At 40.6% G+C, this 20,688-nt stretch overlaps 1 protein-coding gene across 2 annotated transcripts in view; it reads left to right on the top strand.

The window, feature by feature from the left end:
* adgrb2 (adhesion G protein-coupled receptor B2) overlaps positions 1 to 20,688 on the top strand; it is a 228,823-nt gene that overhangs the window by 70,056 nt on the left and 138,079 nt on the right. For both annotated transcript variants that reach the window (XM_071499909.1, XM_071499910.1), the window contains exon 2: positions 7,456 to 8,359. In XM_071499909.1, the coding sequence (XP_071356010.1) occupies positions 7,471 to 8,359 (889 nt within the window). In that variant the 5' untranslated portion in view covers positions 7,456 to 7,470. The remainder of the gene's footprint in view (positions 1 to 7,455; positions 8,360 to 20,688) is intronic.

Raw genomic sequence — 20,688 nt, 5'->3', positions numbered from 1 at the left:
GTCTGCGTAAGGGGGGAAAGAAATAAAAGAATGAGCAGAGCATCCCACTGTGCCGTCTCCAGCAGTGAACACTGCCTCTGCTAATACTCGTTATTGTCATCTAACTGTCATCTGCAACGCCGTAAGGGCACAGGTCATTTGAAATGGAACCATGGAGTGATTTTCTTCGCCTGAGCGCAGTTGGCCCTAGTTCTGTAATGTGGTGCCATGGATGCTGGAGTTCAGCGCTCCCACTCCGCTAACATTCGTCTCTCGCTGATGGCGTATGATGTATTGACAAAGTACTTCACTTTCATCTTGCAGAACTGACTGTCAAGTTATTAAGAAATGAGCCCAAAACGTGTGCCTTCTTTGAAGATAAACTACAAAATAACTCTAAATGTACACCCTGCTGTGCCAGTGTGGTTGTGCTCTGGCCCTTTTCCATTCCGACAATTTAATGTTCTTAATGATACACAAAAAAAATAATGAGAGATTAAAGAGGAAGAAAAGTAAGCATCATGCATGTGTTCAAACACAACATCGCAGGTGTGTGCATTGTATTTTAGATCTATTATGGCTGCTCATGTTGCTGAAGCTGCTGTCTCTCTGTATTATTGGCAGCGTCATCTTACACTACTACACAGACAAAACAAGCTGCCATCACACTTCTTAAAAGCTAATCTTCAATACCCATGTATATCATCTGCTGGTCCACTCCTTATTCCCAATTTGAATATGCATAATTAATTCCCCACTCAATTGCCTCACACACATTTATGCCTTGTTCTTCAATCAGCACACATGTCACATGTAAAGCTGAGGTGAATGAGTGAATATGCATGGGTGTATGAGTGTGTGTTTGTGTGTGTGTGTGTGTGTGTGTGTGTGTGTGTGTGTGTGTGTGCATGTAGCATATGCCGTAGCTGGAAGACAAAATGCCCTTTGCTGTGATGGAGGGGTTTAGTACTGCTGTCTCTTTTCACAGCATGAGATCCTCTCAGCTTGCCTGCCATTTGTGAATAACTGATAAGGCAGAGTGAAACGCACTGACTTGATGGTGTGCTGGAGTGAGCTTGATAAAAGGACAAACAAAATACTGATGTCTAAAATGTCAGCCGGGCTAAATCAGTCGAACAGTGTTGGTCCCTTGTATTGGTTCACATCCAAACGATCTAATCCAGATAAAACACTTAAAACAGAGCAGACGTGGCTGTGAGTAGATATGTGTAAATAAATTAAGTTTGCCTTTGAGGAAGGCATCTGGGGGGGGGCATTGTCATCACTTGTTAATCAGCAGCACAGAGAAACTCCAAAGACTTGCTATCAGGATTTATAGTGTTGAATTTTTGATAATGAGTCTGCATTAAATTGGGTGTGGCATGTGTGTGCCCGTGTGGAGGCACATGGATTAATTAGTGAGCATGGCTGTATGTGTGTGTGTGTGTGTGTGTGTGTGTGTGTGTGTGGGTTAATACAAGGGTGAAATGTTGATCTCCGCTGAGATCTGCAAATGAGAGAAATACTCTGCATTAATAAATAAGGCAATACCATTCTCTGCCACAGTGCACTTAGATGTCTGTACAAAGAATGAGAGATTAGGATGGAGGCCGTTGGGGTGAGGGTTGTGGGTGGGGGTGGGTAAGAAGTGCTGTATCACTCTTGAAATGCATTTCCCAAAACAGAGAAACCCTACCCAGGGATATTGTTAAGTGTAATGCCCACAAGCTATTTCACTTTATTATTCCACCAGAAGAAGAAACTTTTCTGGGAGATTCTTGTGGTCCAGTGCACAAATTTCTATTCTTGAAAAGAGTCTTTTGAAGCTAATGTCCATTTTTAAATAGGGACCACTCTGAATAAATGAGCATCTCACACATCTTCATTTAATATTATGGATGAAATACACAATACTCGCTTATGTTGTCTTTGCTGCTGGCATTTCATACAGCCAAAAGCCAGACCAGTGACACTACACGTAAAAATAAAAAAAAAGTGGTTATGTTGGTTGGGGTGAGTATTAGAGCTCATCAGATACCAATACATTGAACAAAGATTTGTAATTGAACATGCAGCGATTACTCTGTTTATTTGCCTGTGTTCTTATTCTGCATAATTGGCAAGCAGAAATACCTGCGGTGTGAAAAGCAGCTTAAACTCACTGCCCAAGCTACAGTAGTTGAGGTTTGAGATTTCATCAATGAGTATCTGGGAAAAGGTCTGGGTAGAACACGTCTGACTTCTAATAATTCTATTTACTGGTATTATTTTTCTTTAATGGCATTTTTTTTTCCTTTTACGTGGTCAATTAATATAACTATTTGCCTTGTGTAGGATTTAATTTTCTTAGGATGAGAGACCCATTTGTACCACATAGGAGGATTTCCAGCCTTATTGACTGGAGTGATAAGGACTCCTTAATTGCCAGCACAAAGAAAACAGAGGAAATCACTTTTAGTTTATCACAAGAATCATCCACCAGAGATAAATTATGATCATGATAAATGAGCTGCACACAAGAAGTAGGTGGCGAATGTGGACTCAGCTCCAGTCTAGACTTTATACCTTGAATACTGAGTTCAGCAGTGCATTTTCTTTCTCTCAAGGACGGGATTCTTAAACATAGTCTGTGGATATTCTATAATTCAGTACAGTCGGGTTTCAGTGGAGCTGTTTAAGATTCTGTGTTAAGATTGTGGGGCTTCCACAAACAGGCACATGGAGAAGAAATAGAACTGGTGATAGTTCCCATTTGCTTGTACCGTGGAGAATAACGTACAGGATCCCAATAAATAGATGGAAACATTATTTTTTTCTCATAGTCTATTTGAATGCTAAATAAATGCAGTGGAAATATAGCATTTGACACACAAGGCAGACAACTTTTGAGCAGACATTAAACTTGAAATGAATCATGAATATTTAGTGACTGGGATGATGATGCTTTCAGGGCTGTGGTATTATTTTTAAAAAATATGGCGTCCCAGCACTACTCAGTTTTGCATGAGTTTTATAGTGAGGACAAATATCGGATGAGTCACACCGTCACTTCACTGCATTAAAGAATGAAGAGGGAGCCGAGAGGGCAGGGAGCAGAAAGTGAGACAGGGAGCGGGGGATATACAAATTTTGCCATCCTAGATGATAACATTAATGTCAAGGTGGAAGTGGGAAGGAAGACATCAAAGCTAATGAATATTTATGGATGCCCACAGTAAAGTGCTGTTTTGGATTGAAGTGGGACAGAATGGCCTCATGAAGACATCACTTTAGGGCCTACTCTTGCACAGACTGTGGGTCTATGAATATTCATTGTTCATTGTCCCAAAAACAATTTGCTTAACGCTTTTGACTTCTGTCCATGCGTGAAATGTGCATAAGGCTTTACCTATGCATGGCTTGGCCTATAATGTTATCTATCTTGACTTTAGATGATTCTGTGACAAGATAGGTTGATCATTTGTACAATAAAATGAAAAAAAAAAAGAAAATATTTTATTTGTTCTCAGAGCATAGATACAGTATGCTTTCTATGCACAATTCTGTTATGTTCCAGTGGGATACCAGAAACTCTATTTGCCATATAGAAAATTGCATTATATTCCCATTCTGGATTTGTAGATCTAATTGTACAGTGATACACTGTTAGCGGGACAAGCATCACTGGATACGGCTCAGTCTGCATGGATGTTAACTCATACCGTATTTGTTTGAAAGTATGTGAGTGTGTTCAGGTGGCAGAGTCTATAACCCCATCATATGCCAGAGCGCATAATGTCCTTGAGCATATTTCACAACATGCTACATTAGCCTTCCCCCGGCCCAACTGCGCCACCCATTTGTCAAAGTGTCACCACAGCCGGAGCCAGTGCTCTTTAAAAAGCTTTTATGTCATACATTCTGAGTGACAAATTTCAGGTGAGAATCTTGTGTAGAAATAACCCAGTGGCAAAAGAGGAAGATAAAGGCAAACTATCAGAAACTAAAAAAAAAAATGCATTTCCAGGTCAAGAGATAGGGTGTTGCTATGGTTACTTGTCTCACACTACTGCCAGCTCCTCCTAAAGTAAATACTGCCTGATGAGTGAAAGGGACTACAGTGTCTTGATGTTGTGTGGTCTGCTGTGGTCTAATGTACAGTAGTGTGTCTTCTTTTTTTTTTTTTTTACTACCAACTGATTTAACTCTATGTTTTTTATTACAATTTCAACCAAATTTGTAATACTGTACTTATGTAAAATATTCCAACACTCTTTCCAGATGTACTCGATTTTTTTCTGCTCAGCAAGGTGAACTAGTGGTTTGAGACCTTCCTATGACCTTGAGGTAGCAGATTTAATGTCTTCAACAACTAGTCTATGTCCATCAAAAAATATGTGTTGGTGAATTGTCCTTGGGCATGACAGTGAACCATTTTATGCCTTGTACATCACTCTGAGTTAGCATCAGCAGAATGCCTAATACCTAAAGGAGAATTTTTTTTTTTTTTTTCATGAGGAATTATGCAAATTTTGCACAGATTTTGCACACAATTTCTGTATAACTGCAACAATTCGAATGTCCTGCTCCCTCCTACACCTCCTCCTCCATCCCCTTAGCTCTCATTAATAACTCCCCCATATAAGTCCTGTTGGGACACCTCTTGACATAGTGAAGTAAGCACAGTTCCCGGCCTCTTCTCCAGGCCCTGTGGAATATGTGTCCAATGCTGGAGAGCCTTAACAGACTCATATAAATCCTGTGAAGCACATGCTGCTGCTGTGTTTCATTAACCTAGGCCTTGGGAAAGTGGAGTGCGTACTCCAAAGGCACACAGGTGTTTCATATAGAGGCTTTTTGCAGTTGCATCACACAGTAACCTTGGTTGGTGCTGCCAGGGAGACCAACTTCAGACAACAAGCAAGGAAAGGAGAGATTGGTGTGATGTAGCTAGGTGCACGTGAGGTTTGCAAGAGGATAAATGGATTTCTTGTTATGTTTACTATCAAATTTTTGTTGGTCTTGAACCCTGAAGGGCCTTGAAAGTCTACTCCAAAGCAGAGTTGTGTCTTATTGTATATCCCTGTTCGGAATATCCACTTGCTCACTATATAGTCCACTATAAAGTGAATCAGCCATTTTGTTGTGCTGTTCGAATTTCCAGCTGTAAATTTTCTCCACAATATAGTGCGCCACAAAATTGTCCTGAGGCACACCAAATGCAGTGCACAGAAAATGTACACTACATCGATCAAGTTAGACCATCATTCATTGGGGCCTGAAAGTCCTGCAGAAGTCACCTCGCTAACAGGCTAGCTGCAAACATTAACTGCTAGCTAATGCCTGGAGACCATAATACTCGGAAGACATCTCATCGAGTGGCTCGTCTCCTCCACTGCCTAAACAGTAATCTTTCAAGAATGATTAAAACGCCTGTTGGGACCATTATTTTGAAAACAACACTTGCATAATACATGAAAGATGCATAAACTCTGCACGTCTTGTAAGATGGCATGTATTTTAATGTATTTTACCTCTTATGTGATGTTGATGCTCTGGCATTGAGACGGAGCAATGAAGATAATAATTACAAATATCTGGTGCATAATTATGCAGCAATTTAACATCCAAGTAGTGGCCAAGCCCCTAGTAAGTCTTCTATGTAGCAAACATTATAGATGTGTGAGTGAATGAACGAGTGGGCAGTCCACAGCCTTTGTTTCTTTTTATCATGCCTAGCAAGGGAGCTAACGGTAAAATACTGGCCACTGCTAATGCTAGTTCCTATGCGGTTGCAAATGAAAAGTAGCAAAGTGCAAATTAAAAAATTAGCCTAAATTGCTGTTTTTTAGTACACCCAGATTTCTTAAAAAAAAAAAAAAACTTAACCAACACATGAAGAAACTGTGTATTTGTGGTTTAACACTCTAAAGGAGCACATTAATGTGAAAACAATATGTTTGCAAGATCAAAATCTTAGCTTCTGTATAGCATTAGCTAACTAGCTACTACAGTAATTTAGCAAGGGAACTAATGGTAAGATATATCACTGTTAATTCTAGTTTGGGTTGTTAATACTGTCATAGTTCTTTTTCCATATGGAACATCCTGTAGATGTCACAAATTACTAGTGTTTCATGAACAATATGATGCCTGTTTAACCTTCTTCCAAAAATGGTAGCATGTTAGCAAGCCTTTAGTCATCCAAATAACCTCCTAACTAAGGAGATGATGACTACAAAAAAATTGTCCTGTGTAATGAGTAAAATATCATTTGCAAATCGAAAACACCTAGGGAATGAATTATTTTTATCCTTTTGAGCTGGAAGCGCACTCTGTGGCACCTTGTAAAGGAAAAACAGTCAATGGGTGACCATGAGCAGTGTTCATGAACTGCTGTCACATTCTGTCTGTGTCCTTGTCTTCCTTTCCCATCATATCACATTACATTAAATCATGGCACTCCATTTGACCCGACCACTCTACATTTGTCATATTATGTGCTGAAGAGATATTTGTTGCTGAAATCTTAGATAACAAATTTGTGTGTTTTCTGGAGATAAATAAGCAGATGTTTTCTTTTTTCTTTGCTGTTTTTGCATCCATCATCTTCTTGTTTTATGGTAGTGTGCACAAGCCTTGTAATGTTTTCCTAAATGTTCAATTTATGTGTTTCAGGGAGGCATTTGTTGGACTGTAGAGCATAGTGATGTTTTAGAGAAACTTGTATGGGTATCATGTTGCAAGGTTACTGGCTAAGTGGTGCGAACATTTCCCATCTCCCACACACACTCCTCAACCCGCATTTATGCAGAGCCACTTGAAAGTCTCAGGTGATGGAGCAGACACACGGGGCGTACAGAAATGTAGTGGGTACTGAAGTAGTTTCAAGCGAAATACTAAAACACTGTATGTGTTGTATATAGGTTTTTGTGTCAGCAGCGTGTGTGTATTGTACAAGTCAAAGTCAGACTGCTGGCGGACCCTCACTGTGGCGGTGATGGTAATAGTTTGCCAGAGCCTGGGGGGAGCTGCTCAGCAGGCGATGGTGTGTGTGTATATTTGTGTGTGTGTGTGCCTGTGTGCATGTGCCAGTGTGTCTGTGTGCACCTATCAGCAGGAAAGGGTAGAGCATACCCCACAATGCACATCTCAACAGCCAAGTCATCAACCCTTTTAATCCAGCCCAGCAGGGATGTGTTTGTGTTTTTGACAGTGCATGTGTGTGTGTGCGAGGCTGGAGAAGAACTTCTGCCATAAAGTTAGCTATGTTAGATTCTGAGGTGAGGCAGACGTGTCAATATATCCAAAAAGATTTGATTGCTTGGTCTAGGTGTTTTTACAGACTTTTACAGGTATTGCACTGTTATATGTGTTGCCTGTCTAACTTTTTTCCATGTCATGTTGATTTTGACAAATTGCATTTGAAGATATTCCCCGACGTGTCTAATGTACAACTCCCTCTCCTCCCATCCTCTTTTCTCTCTCCCGCTGCAGGACGAATGTCATAGGATGAACACTGCTGGTGGGGTGTGTCTGTCTGTGCTGTCCTCTCTCCTGGCCGTGGCTGGGGCCCTGGCTGCTGTGTCTGCCCTCGCTCTAGCTCCTCTCTCTGCCCTGGCTGAGGCTGCCTATGGGGCTGCCGATGGCATCCCCAGGACTGGGGCAGAGGAGGCCCCAACGCCCATCTCCGCACCATGCTCCAGCCTTGTAGCTGGGGTGCTCTATGGGTCTTTCTCCCTAAGGGAGCTGTTCCCCTCCAGGGAACCGGGCTGTTCTTGGTCCCTGGAAAACCCAGATCCCACCAAGTACTCCCTCTACCTCCGCTTCACCCGCCACTCTGCCATCTGCCGGATGCACTCCCCCATGCTCCTCTCTCTTGACCACCACCTAGCCAATCAAAGCTGTCCCCTTCATTTAAAGTCAGCCCGGAATCAGGATCAGGAAGTCATTGATCTCTGTGGCAGCAAATCCAACTCAGATGGACCTTACTCCTTCCTACAGTTTGATAAGAACTTTGTCCAACTATGTCTCACGAGACATCCAGCTGCTGATGAGCCTCAGGTAACCAAGGAAGTGCTGGAGCTGAGACTGGTAGAGGTGTTGCTCATCAATAATGAGAACTCCAGTCAGTTCACCTGCGGCGTGCTCTGCCGATGGTTTGAGGAGTGTTTACGCACAGGACACAATGGAGATCAGGAGGGTTCTGATGGGGATGGTTGCGGGATGACCCAGACAGGATGTATCTGTCCAAACCACAACATCATGGCACCACCTATTCCGCTGCTCCCAGAAACACCCCACAGTTTCAGCAATGGTTCGCTGGTTCCCGATGACTGCTGTGTCACCGAGCTGCATTCCAATGATGCAATCGCCATAGCACCCAGAGATGTTCGACAAGGTAGGATTATTTCTCTGTCAGAATGTGAGATTGCGTTTCAGTGCTGCTTTTGCCATTTTCCATGCAGTACACAGGAGCACACGCCTCTGCACAGAGAATATTATTTATGCCCTTTAAAACAACATGGTATAACACAAATTCCCAAGGCACATGGTAGCCTATATATTGTTTAAATCACAAAGGAATGTGATCAAATGTAAGCCGTTGTTTACTTGTGTACCCAGCTCGCAGTGGCAAATAGACAGAGGAAAAGTTTGTCTTGTTATCCGGGCTTTTGATACCATCTCAGCGAGGTAGTATGCCTCAGCTTGACAGAGAATTTATTATTTGAATTTTGTCTTTTGCGGGTTGGCCTCTAATTAAAAAATGAAGCAGTTCAAAGTCGGCCCTTTAAACCTTCCATCAAAAGATTTGTAAATGTCTGTCAGAAATCCAGGCTTCTGATCTATATTTAAGAGATTTCCCCATGTGGCCGAGAGGTGTGGCTCCGAGGGCTTCCGTTTACATGCCGCACGTTGTTGTGTGTGTGTGTATGTGTGTGTGTGTGTGTGCGCCGAACCATCTTCTGATCATGTTAGGACAAGATCAGATTTGACACCCATGCACACACATATGCACATGATCATTCATACATCAGTGAACTGAACAGAAAACATACAATCGCTTCGCACACATAACACATGGGAATATGTACGCATGTGTGCATCTGCATGAATCTGTGTGTGTGTGTGTATGTGTGTAAATCTATGTAAGCGATAAATGTAAGTGCTTTATCCAAACAGAAATGGACAATTGCTTGTGGTAAAGCTCTCTTAATCATTTCAGTTCATCGCCGCCACCAGTGTTCCCATAATGTAATTAAATTAGACGAATGTAGAAGCGAACGTACACATACAGAGAGACATTGCAGTTTGTCTTGTAGTTCACAGAATAACATAATAATATTCCTTGAGGTGTCTTAAAGGCATGTTTGCATAGTGAATAGTACTAATTAGAACCCAGTTATTCCGATTGCAAGACTTGGCCTGCCTTCAAGAACACACTAACACACATACAGAGAGCTCTAGGGAGAGTCTTACCTTGCTGACGGGAAGGTTATCATTCTGTGGATTCAATCAGCGGGGATGGGGACGGGGGGTGGTGGGGGTGGTGGGGGGATTTATCATCTAATATGCTCAGAGAGGGAGACAGGGAGGATAGAGGAAGACGGAGTATTTTACCAGTTTGACTTGGAGTGATGTAGTGTTGCTTGAGACAAAGGCCAAACAGATGTACAGTGCAGCTCTGGAAACTGATGCGATGGATGGTGGTGATATTAAACCTCTGCCAGTTGCCCCGAAGCTCTGTTGGCTTTTCTGAATGGCACTTCAACAACACTGATGTTGCACGCGTATTAGTTGGCGGCTGGTCACCCTACGAGAGAGCACTGACCAGTCATAGTGACCTTGATGAGAAGATGGCCTGAAAAAGTGTGGGCTTCCAAAAAGAAAAAGAAAAATTCCCCAATGTCCTAATTACCCTAAAATATCAGAATTACTGTAAACCCAACATTGTGCAGTCAGAGCCAGAATCTTGCTGCTATCCTGTGTCTTCCTTAATCCCTTCACAACACTCAAAAACAAAGCTTATATGTTTGCATTCTCCTCACTCATCTCTGATTCTTCCTGACTCCCTTTATAACCTCTCTATCTATTCGCCTTTCCACTCCGTCCTGTATAATAGCTGAAACTGATTGATGTTGGCATCTTTTTCATTTTATTATGATGTAGAGATTTAGTCACTTTTTGACATTAAATGATGACACATATTAAACCCCTATATTTCAGGGTTAGGGTGGCAAAATGGCAACAGAATGAAAAAGGCTTTTATTTTGATGCCTTTGTTTCCAGTGGTTTGATTGTTAATGACAAACCAAGAAGCCTCTTCATTGATCTTTAATGCCAAATAGAATTTTATGTGTCTTCATCTATAGGCGTTTTAAGTTTGCACATAAAAGTTTAAGTGTAAACAGAAAATCCAAAAACAAATAAAAAAGAGATATTGAAACAAAGTTTTTACACTTGGCTGAGGTGGAAAAGTTGGTGTATTGATAAAGCAAAATGTAACAAAGTGCAATGGAAACATACCTTGTGAATAAATCATGTCCACTGAATCTTCGGCTCAACTCAGAAGATGAAAAACTGCAGCAGAGGAAAACATCAGATCTTTGTGGCGCAATAAGACTCCAATGTTCCTCAAATTATGAGACAAGCATAAATGCCATATTTGTAATTTTTTCGTCTTTGTTTTTCATCTTTTGAGGCTCATTACATAAACTTGTTTCACCCTTTTCTCCTGCATTGGTTTAATGGCATCCGACTGGAAAATTAGCACCTCCAGCAATTTATCTCGACCAACCAACTCCTAATAAACTAGTAGTGGATGGAAATGAGCATAAATTCATGTTTTGTTTTGCGAATTTTCTTGAAATGTGGTTCAGATTTGCACTATATTTTGATGAAAGTCAGGCTAATGACTTCCTGTAGACAGCGAGACTGATCACAAATTGCTCCCAATGTTCAGACCAGGACCTCACATGGTAGGTCATGGTAGGTATCAGTGTGTGAGTGTGTGTGTGTGTGAATGGGGGAATATGGTTATTGAGTTTTCTATTTGAAAAAGAACTTGCAGGAGCAAAGAAACCACCATCATCATGCAATTAGAAAAAAAAAATCTTACTTGTTATATTGATTTTGGTAACTTAGCTCATAAGCAGTAAATGAACTGTGTCCTTACATGATATGGTAGGAGAAGCTTGCTGGCTCAGTGGAGTGGAAATTCTTACTCACACACATATATATTTGACTAATTGTATATATTTTTTTCTGTTAGTTGCTGATGTTTAGTGTACTGTGGGTGTATAACATTTATATTTACTCATTTGGCAGATGCTTTTATCCAAAGCAACTTACAAGTGAGGGACAACACTAAAGCTTCATTGCAGTAGAAGACCTTGGTCTTCTACTGCACTAAGTGCTAAGTGCTCCATCCATTCAATAAGTGCAAGGAGATCAGGTAAAGAAGTGCACTGAGAGTGCAGAGTGAGTGCTCGTTAGGCAGGTTGATGTGTTAGAGGTTTAAGGAGAGGAGGTGTCTTGGAAGAGATGAGTCTCTAATAGATTCTTGAGGACAGAGAGGGACGCCCCTGCTCTGATAGCCTTTGTTAGCTTGTTCCACCATTGGGGAACCGCAGAGGGGAACAGTCTGGACTGCGCTTGCCTTGTGACGACGCCAGACAACATTCCTTGGAGCAACGCAGTGGCCAAGAAGGAGCATAATGGGACTTTCAGAAAGAACGTGCTGCTCGATTCACCGCACTGTCGGGGGGAGTCACAGAGGACACGGCAAACATAGACGGAGTCTTCCAAACTTCGAGCGAAACACGTCACTATGGAGCGGGATGCTCCCACTGTGCTAAAAGTCTGTCAGCCAGCAGCAAAGAAGTATCATTCCAGTGCTAAAAAAACAAGCATTAGCACTAGCCCTGCTAATAATAAGAAGGGGAGCAGCAAGAAGAGGCTGTCGGTGCCCTCATGTGGAGAGAGCAGCTTGGGGAATTTAAGCTTGTGACGGAGCTCTGTTTCCCCAGCGACTGATGTCGGGTCCACTGCGACAAACCCTTGTGGCGTGTTGCAAGCCATTGGACATAATTGGTTTCAGAGCGCAGTGCTGCCATCTCCACATTCTGTCTGAAAGCCCCATAAACCTGTATTATGAAGCCTTTAATGACACTTGATACTGAGTGAAAAAATAAGCTCAGAAGTGGTAAAAATATAAAATTATGTCCAAGAGTACATTTACTTTTCTGAGGCTAAGCAGCTTGAAAGGCTCATTGATTTACAGGGGGCACTTCAGTCTTTTTTCCTGGAGTGGAAAGGCAGCATTTTGCTCGATACAGAAGCTAACCATCTTTACATTTGATCTTGATCATTTTAAATGAACAGGTAAAAGACACAAGCTGAACAACTTCTCCATTCCTTTGTTTGTATTGTGGTGACAGTTATTGTTAAACTCATACAGTAAGTCACAAATGTAAATTAATTGCCTGACACTATGCATTAAGGATTATGATGATCCCAATCTTTCTTTCTGAGAAATATCAATATTTAGATCATTAGATAGTCTTTTGCTTTCTGAAGGTGTTAATTATACATAATTAGTTTATACAAATGGCAGATGATAAATTTTGATCATATCAAGATATTTTTGCCTGAAACCTGGCTGTAAAAAAAAAAAAAAAATCTTTATTTTTAACAGTCTACTGTGACTGTAGCTATGATGGACAATGGTCTATTATACTGACTGACCTTCTCTAAACTCATCGTATCATTTCAGATTCAGCAAAACCCTTAGTAGGTCTCTCTGCCTGAAGCAGAGGAAGGAGGTTTCATGAGGATATTGTATCTTTATTATGGGTATAACAGATAAAGTGAGCAAATTATACTTTGCATTGGCATTAGGTGACCTGTAGGGACATCCTTTCTCTGTGCCAGTGAAATCTGTCAGTAATGGAGGGTATTTACCGCAAAAGCCTATTTGTCCTTCATCCTCACAGTAAGAAATTATTTAAATAGAGTACATATCTTAGTGAAGACTTTCTCTGCTGAGTCTGTACTGTGACATTATGTTTTGCAATCCAAGCCCCAGAGAGGTCCTAGGTCTTTGTCCATCAAATCTGTGAATGTATTACTTTAGGACACTGAACAGATTTGAACCATATATCTATGTAAAACACAGGTAAACAAATATTGTCTCATTTCCATATAAATTGGGTATTAAGGGGCAATGCAAGCTGAATTATGCTATATAAAACAAGTTTGCTACTTCTTTTCTACTTATTTACTTAGCGCAGGTAGGCTGTATATCACTGATTTTATTTAGCACAGAGAGGCATCACATACGGGTATCTATTTGCATGTGTGTGTCTGTCTTTAGTGTTAAAAACACTAAAGCATTAAATAAGTTCTAAAGCAAAACTCTGCTGTGCCGGATAAGCTACCAATCTCACACCATACAAGTGTATTACACATGATACACAGAAACACAATTCAAACACCATCTGTGGCGTGACAGGTACATGGCACACTGTAGTTGAGAAGAAACACTCTCGCTACACGTTTAATTTTAGCTGCTGTGATCGAGAGCCGTGTTGTTGTCTCTGAAACACTGCGCTTGCACACGACCTGCAGTGCAAAATATACATAGATCAACACCGAGGCCGACACGCAGCACATTTATACACTGAAGCATCATGGGCAAATTCATTGGCGTAGCTTCCCTGCTCATGATGCAAATCTTTAAAAACACAAATAATCACACAAGCATGCACACTCAGAGAAATGTTCAGTTCATGTTCAGTCATAACTGATGTATTCGGAGTAAAAACAAACATACCACTCTGTATCCCCCTCTCATTTTACCCATTTCCTTCTCCTCACCATGGTAACATTTTTATTTTCCCTCCGGCCTGCTCAAATTAACCAGTAAATGCAAAATAAAGTAATAAAGTAAAATTCAGCTGTTGGTTGGTTTCGCGCCAAACTCCTCAGACTGACTGTGTGTGTTCTGTTGCTAAAACTGACCCACCGTTTTAACACATGCAGCTCGTATTTCTAACTGTAACAAAACGCCTTTCCACGTTCTGACTGACGTGAGTCAGTCTGAAAATGATTATAAGTCTCTTTCAGCAGATTGCATACTGGGGTTCCTGAAACAGAAAAATCCTTATTCCTTTCATTCTTTTATCACTGTCTTGAGAGAGACAGAAATAAGTGAACTGTGTCGATCCCCTCTGTAAGGAGAAATATGAGCAAAACGTGGTTCAAGTTGTAAACGACAGCAAAGACAGATATGTGTTGTTTCCAAAGAGTTTATCTTCACACTAACGGCCTGCAGTGTCAAATCAGGAGCACACACACTGGGGAATTCCTTCCTTCAGGACAAGATTACAGCAATCAGAGGCAGGTTTGCAATATGTTGTTATACTTGAAAAAAAATGCCTTTGTGCATCTGTGTATAGAAAAGCCAGGGTGTGTGTTCTGTGTGTATGTAACCTTCTCAAACAGTTGTAATGCACTTCACCAACACAATATAGTATACACACTATATTTATGTACTTCAGCAAAATAGTAACAAGCAGCCTCCATGTGAATACCTTAAGAGGCACACACACACAGAAATTTGATTCAATATCTCTTTTCCACTGGGAAAAAACCCCCACTAAGAATTATGGTGGAAACACTTATGTGGATCGATACTAAAATATTGATACTTCCGATTCTAAAAGTTTCTGTTCTAGGATCAATTCTCACATTAAAAGATTGATACCTTAACTCAATAATTTGAGGTAAATGTGTCTTTTATCATCAACACAGTATCATCACAGTGGAAAGTAACAACGGGTTCTAGTCTAAATTATACCTAGTTGATAGGAACTACTTCTGCCTGTCATAGTCATATGAACCACGGCTCTATAAATACATGAGCCTCTGAACAGAGCGTTGACATTGATGATGGCTGAACACAAACAAAGTCGTGTGTGGAACTTGTTGAGTTCTGAGAACAACAATGATGCAGTTTGTGATGTGTGTGGGAAGACTGTGAGGTGCTGTGGCAACACCACAAACCTTGTTAAACACCTAAGATGTAATCACAAGACACAATATCACCTCAGAGCTACTGAACGTAACCTCTTGGCCGTGTTTGTGGTGTTGGTTCCTTTGGGAGGATTTTTTTGAATGCATATTTAAAACAATTAATATGGCTTGCAGTTAATTGATTAACAGAATGTGAGGAAGTCTGTGCTTCTGCTTTTTGAGGTGTTATAAATGTTATTTAATTCAAATGTTAGCTCGAACTACCACAGATTAGTGACTGCGCTCTCCATATATGGCTTGTTACTTAGCTTGTTAGCTTGCAAATGAATTAGTCTTTGGTTAGCCTTTAAGCAAGATGCTAAGCTGTGCTAAAGATGCTAAAAGAAGAGAGCATGCTTGCCACAGTTATTAAGAGTTTTCAAGGGAGCCTGATTCAGATGCTTCAGTAACAATTAACATTTCTTGGTCTGTGTAACATCTTCTTTTGATCTTTTGATAGTGCTAAATGGTGCACTTAATATATTTTCTTTGTTATTAAAGAATATATTAAGCTTTTGTACAAAGTATCATTATCATATCAGTATCAGACATCACTACTCTTCAGTAGAAGTGGGTACTTATCGGCTCAGGCTCTAATCGGCATTGATTTAAACACAACACCTGGGTGAACAAATGAATATCCACCCCTTTTCCTGCTGTAATGTCTTTTTTAGTGCACATAGACACTGTAGACAGACCTATCACCTGCCCAACATGGTGCTGTAAAACTTACAGCTTAAAAACAGCTGTAAAACTTATACCGGGGCTACATTGTGCTCATGGATGTAAGAGTGAGCTGCAGCCCCAAAATAAGTTTTAAAAACACAAAATCACTCATCAAAGCATCTCAGAGGCTCCAACACTTTCACAGGCTTTTTCTAGTTTGTATGGCAGCTAACAGTTAACTCTTTCTACACTGTGTGTGTGTGTGTGTCCTCTGTAACTGCATGTGATGATATCACTCCTTGCAGTTGTTTGTGGGTTTAAAAGGGTTTAAAAGACCTGCTTATACCCACAAATTTTAGTGTAAAGGGTATTTAAGTGAAGTATGAAGGTAAAGAACGCCAAAGCACTGAGTAATACTTATTTTATGATCTGGACTAATTATGAATTGTTAGCCAATAATACAATGTATATAACCACATATTGTAACAGCAAACGCACACAGCAATTACTATTAGTGCATTCAGAAGACAAAATGCTGGATCTCTACATTTCAGAAGGCAGATGAAAATGATATGACAACTACCAATTTGGAGCTAAATGAAAGATTTTCTCCAACTGCACGGGTTGGTGATGACAAACGAAGAAATGAAGGTATTTATCCATCATGTTTATCATGTCAACTATTTTTATCTTCTGTCATCCTTAAGATATACTATATGTCATATGAATATGAGCCTGTAATTTGATGGAAAGTATGGATTATGGTTGGATCAACGAAGATCAAGTCTTTGTGCATATGTGTTGACATAAAGTTACTACCTGCATGTGTGCTGTCACTACTAGCAGTACTAGCAAAAGGCTTCTTAATGTTATCTGCTGTTATGGGTTGTAAAGATATATATACTTTACTTTGGATTTATCTCTATTGTTCTCAATCATTCATCCATGATTTTTACAATGGCTGTCCTTTAATTCAATTCAAAGGAAATGAAAGTTTCCCTTTGATGTTTGTCAGAGCTTCTGTAATTTGGTAAGTTTACGTTTCACTCTTGAACTTGCAATAAATGATTTCTTGGGCCACTTGGGGTCAGCAGAAACAAGCTGTGAACGCAACATATCTAGCTGCCCGATTCAGCCAAAAAAAAGCGACTTTAAGTTTCTGCAAATTCAGAATAAGATTTTTGGTTTAAATTTTTGGTATTAATTTTTAAACACTGCAATGTTGAACTTTTACACCGCCATGACCTACGAATTTATCACTTTTATCACACAAAATAAATTCTTCCTGGTGACACTAATTCAAGCTATGAGGCACCGAAGCATCACTGACTGCACAGATTCTGTTCACATTCTCCAAAGCATGGCCTCCCTAAAAATGTCCATTACAATAACATCAGGACTATAGTTGTTGTCAGTTGTGTAACCACCACACAGCAAATGTTTGATTATTATTCTATAGCAACATAAAGTAAAAGTCATTGCAGGCACTTTTTAGGTGAGTGCCAGGTGTGTAATGATAATATGGTCTAAGGTAGCCTTTACTTAGAAAACAATGGACTTGATGATATCCTTCTTCCATGTTTGGTGATAGCGAGGCAAGCAAGTCAGTTATAGCAAGATAGCTGCAACATACAGAGTTGGGAGTTAAGTGGCTAAAAGCAGCATCTCTGCCCCCAGTGCATGTGCAGTCTGGGTTTGTACAGTCACGATGCATTCAGGTCACAGCTGTAATGTCCACTAGCAGAGTTTACAGAGGCAGCAGTGCAAAGACAGACACACTTGTATATCCATGCGGTATTTTTCTTTTTCATTTTTTCTTACAGTAAGTGACGGAGCCATTCATGAGCTTGAATTGCTTTCATTTTTATAATATGTTTGTGAAGGCATTTTCATTACAAATAGCATCTATGTATTTCTAAAATAGTATTTGCAAGATCCAGATCATTATCTGGATTCATGGATTTAAACATGGTAGGTCTCCCGACACGCCCCTTTAAGCAGACCGGAACTGCCCCCCTTTTGCTCTCATAGACATGGCTTGTCATGAAGTATCTTGCTCCGCCATGTAAAATCTTTGTAGGAAGTTTGACAACAAGTAAGGGTACGTCAAAGGGTCAAAATAGTAGCAGCCAAAGATTCTAGAATGTACCGCTCTAGAATCTTTGGTAACAGCACCAGTGATGGTGTAAAATAAAGAATCTTTGGTAGCAGGCAATTAACATGATTTTAAAAAATAACGCGTTACGCTCGGTTCTTAATCTCATTACGATTAACACGTTAATGCTGACAGCCCTGGTTAAAACATAACCTCCATTGGCAGAAATAAAAGTTTACTTAATGGTAGTACTGCCTTGTCTTGATGTAGGCACATGGTCCAAAATCCAGGTGTGAAATTGTCCCTCAAGGAGGCCTTGTTGTTGGACACCTGTCTCAGTCTCTTGACATTCACACCTCCCCATGGCATGCTCCCTGAACACGCACACAGCACTCCCACAGAAATCAGTGGGAATTCTCATTAGCCCAGATAGAGGGTGTGTATTGTGGTTTAAGTGTGAAATCAGGGAGAGAGGGAGAGAGAGAGAGAGAGAGAGAGAGAGAACCCTAGAGAGAGGCCTGGGCTTTGGCTGGGACTCTTGGGACCAGATCACCCTTGCATTGAGCAGGAGCAAGTGGTCCATCACTTAGAAACACTCATGCATGCACGCACACACACATACACACACACACACCGACCAGAGACGCAGAGCTCATGCCCTCCTCATGGAATACTATCTGCTTCTTAGTAATTAGAGCAGAGAGAAGCATGTGTGTCTTCGTGTGTGTGTGTGTGTCTTTAGCAGCATGGGTGAGAGAAGTGTTTATTTTCACACTGTGCAGACGTGCAGTACATGCAGGTGTTTTAATAACCCTTAACTCTACCCACACACATGCACACACAGTGAAAAATGTACACATGCCACTGCTGATGACAAAGACTAATTGCATGCTGTGCAATACGGTAGCTGTGACATTTTTCCTAGAATGAATGAAGAGAAATGCACGTGTCCTCTCCGTTGCGGGACTGTTTGCTTATTTCAAGTTCAAATTCTTTACACAAAGGGATGATGGAAGGGGTGGGAGGCATCAACTGCTATGTTGGGGGCCTTTCAGACACACTGGGCTTTGTAGAGGTCAGGGATGGTGGAGAGAGAGACGCCTACGAGCCTTTCTGAGGTGTTCTCTATTCTCTGCAGGGACTCATGGTCTCAGACCTTTCAGTTCCAGTACCAGACAGTCAGAATGTGCACTCCCAGGAACGTGGTTATACTGACTCTCTCAATGGCAGTTCCATTGACAGTCAGCGGGGGGGGGGGGGGGGGGGTGGTCATTGTGGTCTCTTTTAGACTCAATAACTATCTCCTTAGTTTCCCCCACATTTCAGAAGAAGTTGTCATTGCGCTAAGTAGCCAATTGCTCCACCTCCTCTCTATAATGCGTTTCGTCATTGTCCGTGATGAGACCCACCGCTGTCGTGTCATTGGCGTACTTGATGATGTGGTTGGAAGTGAATCAGTGTGCAGTCATGAGTAAGTGTGGGACTGCCTGCTCAGGGTGACTGTGGCAACAGGATTAGTATTCTGTGCTCATGAGCTATGGCTCTCTCTCTGAACGGGCTCAGCACTGAGCCCCTTTATGCTCCAGTAAAAGCCCATACACACACACACACACACACACACACACACACACACACACACACACACACATGCACACATACACACCTTGTCATTTATAATCATTTCAGTTTTCTCAACAGATCTCTGTGGATCGCTATGGATGGATCTGTACAGTACTCTGTCCTGCCTTGGCCGTATTTCAGAGGCAATGCAGAAGCCAACTTCCTGTTGATGCTATTAAAAACGTCATGAATCAAAACAAAGGGGAAATATATTGTGCACCTTCCAATAATACATCTCTCTGTCCAGCTGTGTTGTGCACTGGCAACATCTCAGTAGGAAAATTATGGGGTTTTTTTTCTTGCCAACGAAGAGCACATTTGCACTTTAGGCATGCTTGCTTGACTCCTACATGTTCTACAGCTCCACATACATCAGAACCTACTGTGATATTTTACCTCCCACAGCAACCATCTGCACATGGTGTGCTCAACGTGCTGTATACCTTCAGTTTTAGGACAGAATTGTAAACAAATACATTTCAAGTGGAGTTCAGTTAAAAATCCGATACTGTAGATCACAAAATAGCTTAAAACATATACATCATTCTCCAAATTTGAGACAGTTTCTTTTGTTGAAGTGAACCACAAGTGTGTCACAACTTTTGTTACTTCATTTTTAATTTTGTAAATGCATCTTTCCTTTGTCAGAGTGGCATCTGATCATGTCTCAGTTTCCTTTATAATTAGCTCAGCAATGTGTCATGTGACTAAGAGAAGATGTGCAACATTTCAACTATTTTGAATATTTTCTTGTATAAAATACAAAATAAAAGGGGAAAATAGTTTGCCAAATATAAAATCTATGGAGCAACAATTAGTCAATTATAGTTTAGACGATCGACATAAAATGGATTTGAAACTATTTTGATAGTCAGTTATTCTTACTGGTTCCAACCCTCTTAAATATGAGGATCAGATGTTTTTCTTCTTTCATACATGATAGTAAACTTGGGGTTTATAACAGGAATTTCACACATTTTTTGACATTTTATACACAAAATCATTAATCAATAAAATAATGGTGAGATTATATGATAATAAAAATTGTTTCAGACCTAAAAGCCGATAGTCTGAACCTTATATTTCAAATCACTGTATATTCAAATCTCTTAATACTCATGGATCTAGCTGAATTTGCAGTTGACTTTCACAGCTGAGAAAAACTGTTTGAGTCGTTTTATTATGAACAACTTTATTACTCAGTTATTTCACACAAAGAACGACTGATGTCTTCTCAGAAATTGAAGGCGTACACACACTAGGTCACTGAGAGG

This window comes from Trachinotus anak, unplaced genomic scaffold (assembly GCF_046630095.1).
Source record: "Trachinotus anak isolate AG129_WGS33_773 ecotype Australia unplaced genomic scaffold, CSIRO_AGI_Tana_v1 ptg000016l, whole genome shotgun sequence".
NCBI classification, from domain to species: domain Eukaryota; kingdom Metazoa; phylum Chordata; class Actinopteri; order Carangiformes; family Carangidae; genus Trachinotus; species Trachinotus anak.
Note: the sequence above shows the minus strand (reverse complement) of the source record. Positions and strands in the feature narration are given on the sequence as shown.